General features: G+C 38.5%; 1 protein-coding gene across 1 annotated transcript in view; it reads left to right on the forward strand.

Annotated features, from left to right (window-relative positions):
- Positions 1-5,048, forward strand: part of LOC141415473 (ras and EF-hand domain-containing protein-like) — a 38,844-nt gene extending 33,796 nt beyond the window's left edge. The window contains exon 17 of the mRNA XM_074052191.1: positions 4,220-5,048. Coding sequence (XP_073908292.1) covers positions 4,220-4,325 — 106 coding nt within the window. The 3' untranslated portion in view covers positions 4,326-5,048. The remainder of the gene's footprint in view (positions 1-4,219) is intronic.
- Positions 5,049-6,000: the final 952 nt, after the last annotated feature.

A 6,000-nucleotide genomic window follows, 5' to 3' on the forward strand; every position in this document is an offset into this window, starting at 1 on the left:
TCAGTGCCAAATGAAACAGGTGCATCTGAGGTGTTGTTGACATTTTTGCAAGATGTCACCACAAAGATAATAGTTGACTTGTAGGAGTCATCTCCAGGAATTATTATGAATACAGCTAATTATGACATTTTCATAAGTAAAGGGGGAAAAAACTTAACAAAGCAAATTGTACATCATGCCAGTTGAAATCACTTTGTCAAAATTATTACCATGGTAATTATTCAGCTAAGGCAATGGTGTTAATCATAAATTATATTTTGGGATGTAGATTACAATGAAAATTGCATCATTAAATAACTTATATGTAAATGTGCATGTTTTAATTCTTGAAGAGTTCTTAGGAAATAACAAACAGCAGCTAGATTTCTCTTTGTGCTTTGTTTATCTAATACAGATGGAAAGATTTTTTCTGGCCTAAAGTGATTATATACCCCCCTCCATGCACACACAAGAGAATAAAAAGTAAAAATATGCATAAGCAACATGTAGGACAGTGATTTCTAATAGCAGCAAACCTAGATATGCAATCCTTGTCTTGACTATTTGTGAGGTTTTGTGAGAATCCTTAGTAGGATAATTGATCTCTTTTAATAAACATTGGCATTTAAACTACTTTGCAGCTTTGTCAATGCTACTTTTCAATGACTTGGTATTTAGATGTCTGATAGACTAGATTTCTATTAGCAGAGAGTGCTTGAGCTAGGGCCTAGGACTAGATGGCTACCTTCACTTGAAAAAACATGGTAACAGACCCCAGGACTCAGGTGGCCTGTGTCACTTCAGTTTATGGCAGATGTCCTGGGCTCATATTCAGTATCTTGAACATCTTCCCCTTTGACATCAGTCCATGAGAAATGGCTATGTCCTACAACAGTAGAAATCACTTTTGTTAAAGCAAAAATATAGTAGACTCTGAGTGTATCATAGAACAGGTAGTAATAAGGCAAACATCTAAACATGTATAGATCCATGTGTTCCATAGATTTTTTTTGTCTGTGTTTAGTAAGAGAATCTTGTAATAACACTTGTCAGAAAAGAGTCAGAGTAACACCTTTATATATTTAGTCAAATAATGGATTCCATGTGCCTCTTGTACATAGAGAAAATCAACTGTTTGGTTAAACAAACTACAAAATGCAGTATTTCCTTTAGAAAAGATGGAATAACTTACTCAATTGGCAGATTTTTCACTCTTCAAACAATTGTGCTGGTGTTCTGTGAATATGTACCTGAGGATTCCTGGGTGGAGGTGATGTAGCTGCTGGTGCAGGTAGATAGGGCTGGAGAAAAACCCACAGGTCTTTAGAGCATCATTGGGCCAAGGTTCAGTGAGAGCTGGGTGCTGCCTTAGTCTTGGCCTGTGAGTACTGCATTGCTACCACCTCATCCTTGGAAAGGATGCTTCTACAGGGTGAGTGTCTCCAGTCCAAAACTCTGAAATGCTAAGTGTTCCAAAATCTGAAATTTTGGGAGCATGAATGTTCTTTGTCACAATTTTTGAATTTTGGAACATTTCAGATTTTTGGATTGTTTTGAATTTATATACTCCAAAGTTTGCAAAATTCTGAAATCTGAGGAACTTCCAGGACCAAGCATTTTAGATAAGAGATTCTCAAGCTGAACTTGGTTATGGGCTGCTATCCAGCATATTGGAAGATTTTGGTAGGAGGAGACTCAAAGTCCATTCTTAAATCTTCTCCTAAATAGCCATAGAGTCTTTAACAAGTCTGTCTTACTTTAGGTGTCTCTCATCTGTAGAATAAGGAAAGAGGCTGAATAAAACAATCTCAAAAGTCCTTTCCAACACTCACAGTCTATGACTGTCCATACTGTACTGAATAATGTAATCTCTATTTAGTGCCAATTGGGTTTGGGGGTCATATTAAAGTTAAATTGGTACTTAGTGCCCTGGTCACACCCCAAGTGTGGACTCTTCTCTTTATTGTATCATAAAGATGGGAGCGGCCTTTGCTGCCTGCTTCTTCCCCATCTGCTTGCACTGAGACTGCTGAGTCAGCCAGGCATTGGCTGTGTTTGCATTGTAGCTTAGAAACCAGCTTTTGTTTATTTGCTTAAAACAACTGCTGTGCAAAGGCACTTTGATAACAAGGTCACCTCAACTGTATAGTGGTCAGAATGTAGTTACTTTTTATGCTTTAGACAAAGAAATTACACAAGCTTCTTGTAAATCACTTAAAATGGAGTTTTTGTTGTTGTGTGTTATTGTATTATGGCTTCATTTGGGCAATGTGTTAAATATAAAAATTATGAATAAAGCAAATATGCAAAGTCTTTAATTGATTTATGCTCTGCCTTCAGATTTGCTTGTAAAAGTGCTCAAGTCTAAAATGGAAATGTTAGTCTCCCCTTAATAATATTTGCTTTGAGGTTCAATAATATCTGCATTATTATGAGAATTTAGGATCTGCATGGTCCTGTACTGGGATCAATGGGATATCAAGGGACTAAAATGCAGGCCTTGCATTTAACAATAGAGGGAACAAAAAGAAAATATAGGACCCTCAAGCCATACAGTATGTTGTAGCTGGTAGACGCCATTGGACTTCCCTCAAGGGAGAGATGCAAATTGTCTTGTGAGGATCCTATGATTATTATACTTGTTTTATAGGGAAAGAAATCTGGGAATTAGAATGTTTAATCAACGTGGTCAAATTTTCAAAGCTAGAAAGTAGCAAAATTGGGACTTTTCACTACTGGCCTGAATCACCAGTTGGCCCTTCAATTTCGGTCAACTTAGGGCTCCATTCTGCACTCCTGCCCCTCTCCCTCTCCTTCTTCTTCTTCCTCTCCCTTTCTCTCTCATCTCTCTGCCTCTCTCTCTCTCTTTCTCTGACTGTCTCTGCCTTATGGCTTCTGAAACCATCTTCAGCTGATCACTTCCTGTTTCCATTTTTTTAACCCTCTTTTTTTTTTTAATGCCATAAACATATTCTGAGCCACCAACTGGAAGTTCCATAGATGTAATGACTATGTGTCCAAATCCAAAAGTGTTACCATTTCTTTAAATTTGTTCTTCATTCTTCCTTTTTTCAGGAATCTACCAAATTGTAATTAACCCAGTTACTCAAGCTCAATCTTGATTCCTTTCCTGTCCTCTCTTGCTTTACCTCCTACCTCCAATGGGTTCTGAGCTCTGTTGATGTTCAGTCTATGCATTGCTATCTCTCTCTCTCTGCTTTGGGTCAGGCCTCAAAATTTCCTAGCTTGGTGCAGGAGGTTCTATCTTAGATTATCTCCAGTATCAGTTCATCCCATGCTCTAAATCACAGTATTTCTCTTTTCATTGTTGGGCATGGAACCCAGAGCCTCGTGCAAGCACTGTACCACTGAGCCACATCCCAGCTCCAGAATAGTCGTTGCAAATAAAACTTCAATCAATATTTATTTTCTTGCTCACCACCCTATGCCAGTGCCATGTTTACAACGTAAAGTCCAAGCTCCTTAGCATGGGCCCATAGTCCTCCAGGTCTCACCTTACCTACGTCTCTAGTTGAATCCCTCATTTCAAAATAATGGTAATCTACAGCCAAAGCAAACTGTGTCTAATTGTGACTGAGCTTTTTACGACACAATGACCAAGACTTTGCGTTTGGAAATTTATGAGTTTTCCATGTATTTTCTACCATCTCCGTAACAAATTCACATGGATCTTTCATAAGATATTGGCCTTTTTTGTCAGTGTTGCCTTTTAAAAGAAATTTAGGAAGAAGCAAGGGAATATTTTTGTTTTCCTGGGATTTTAACCATCCATTGTTATCTCCATTATCATGTGTAATTAAAAAATAGAAAACCGTGGGTATTCCTTGGGTATGGAAGCAGGGCCTAGCATGTTGGAGCGAACTGCACATGTGGCAGACCATCGGGCATCCTGACACCTCAGAAGAGAGGGGTGGAAGGAGATTGGCCTGGTCCTTAGAATACAGGCACTGGAGCCATTGTCATGGTTTCAATCCCATTTCTCAATTCATGTGACCTAAGGAAAATTTCTTAACTTCTTTTGTCTTTATTTCCTCACATATACAATGGGGCACAACAAATTTACAGAGTCTTGTGAAGAGTAAGTATGTTGACACCTACAAAGAATTTAGAACAATGTCTAGGTTGCTCACGCAAACACTCGGCATTGCTGGTTTTATTTCTACAGAGCCATCTGTAATTTAGTTTTGTACCTGAGTAATCTTTTCCTTCCATTCCTCAGGGAAGTGAAGAAAAGAACCGAGGAAGATGACAGCAAATCCATCACCAGTCTGGCTGGGACCGGTTCCAAAAAGTCAGCACAGATGAAGAACTGTTGTAATGGTTAAGTCCCAACCATCCTCTGCCTGTGGTGGCTTCATTTTCAGAAAACTGAAACTTGTGACTTGTTTGGTTACACAATCAAGTGGCATATTCTAATGACACTGCCCTATAGAGAGTTGCAGTGTGGGAAATCTGAACTGTGCTTTCTAGTCCCTCTGGAACCTCAGCTCTTCTTTGCTGTGTCTCAGTGAGCAATCTCAGCCCTCCTGTCCTTTTGGTAAGAGTATTAAAACATAATGTGCTAATGTTTTTAATGTGGTTTAAAAATCGCATATTCAGGTCAAAGCTACAGAAGAAACCACTGACATAATTGGCATAGATTCATGAGGTGGCAGAGTGTAGTTAAACTACAATGGTGTTTACTTACAATATTTGACACTAGAGCACTCATAGAAGACTGTTCTCACCCTAGCTTCACTGTTCACTGCCCTGGTGATCCTGGCCATGTCACCTGTCCATGCTAGATTTCTTTCCTCTCTATGAATCAAGCAGCTTGGCCTCAAGACCTCGCAGGCCTCCACACCTCTCAGATAAGGACTCTGATTATCCCTGCTTTTTTTTATTTTTAAATACTGGGGTATTTATTTTTCTCTTTTCTGAAATGAGACCAGGATTTAATTGAAAAATGGTAATATTTTAGGCTCTGATGGAAAAAGAAAAATTTTTATGTGAAAAGAAAACATGTATGAAAAGTTGTATGTAGAAACAAGGATATTTATAATCACAGAAGCCACACACGGAAAGTACAATGTCAGGAAAGTGTCTCCCCTGCAAATACACACCAGTCTGTGGTTTCCAGCAGCTTAGGGAAAGAGGGCAGCTGGGCCTAGTTGTTAGTGGGTGTGTGAGCTCTGGAGGATGAAGAGAACGTTGTGGAATTATAACAATGGTAATGAGTGCATAACTTTTGAATTTACCAAAACTCTGCTAAGTTACATGTTTTGAAAGGATATATTTCATGACATGTGATTTATATCTCATTAAAAATACACTGGCACTTAGAATGATTTAATATTTTTCCAAATGAAAATATTCATCTCCCGATGGTGCAATATCTGTAATACAACGCCAATCCCCTAACTGCACAGTTTTGAGCATTAACGTCCTTAAATAATGAACAACAAAGGAAGTATTATGAACGGTTTTGGAAAACGATTCCTTGAAAGAAGAATTGCCACCTAAAAAGCAAGCCAGGTTCCTTTGTTTAATGTGACTCCTCATCACCAGTGGCCTAATCGGTCTTGTTTTCCTTCTAGAACCTGCAGTTTTTCACAGATTTCCCCCGTTGAAATGTCTAAAAGCCAAGCGACTCAGCACTGGACCCAGGGCGGGCCAGCGATGCCTGGCTCTCAGTGATCTGAACCAATTAAGCTGTTCCCAGCAAGAGATTTGAACTTGTCTTGATTCATACAGACCCAGGCTCCAAGTAACCCACCCAAAAGCATAAATTGTAGCCGTTATTTATTTTACTGTATGAGTTCAAAGCATTTCTTCTAGCTGAATTACAATAATGCCATGTAGCAGTCCTTTTCCTATTCATGATTTGTCTGATCAAACTTTAAATTCATCAAGCTTTATTTTTTTACAATGGAAGTTGACTAGATATTTCACACACAAAAATGGTAAATAGCCACAGCATCATTTAACCTTCATTTTATTTTCTTTTTCATTGTTATACAG

This window comes from Castor canadensis, chromosome 13 (genome assembly GCF_047511655.1).
Source record: "Castor canadensis chromosome 13, mCasCan1.hap1v2, whole genome shotgun sequence".
NCBI lineage: Eukaryota > Metazoa > Chordata > Mammalia > Rodentia > Castoridae > Castor > Castor canadensis.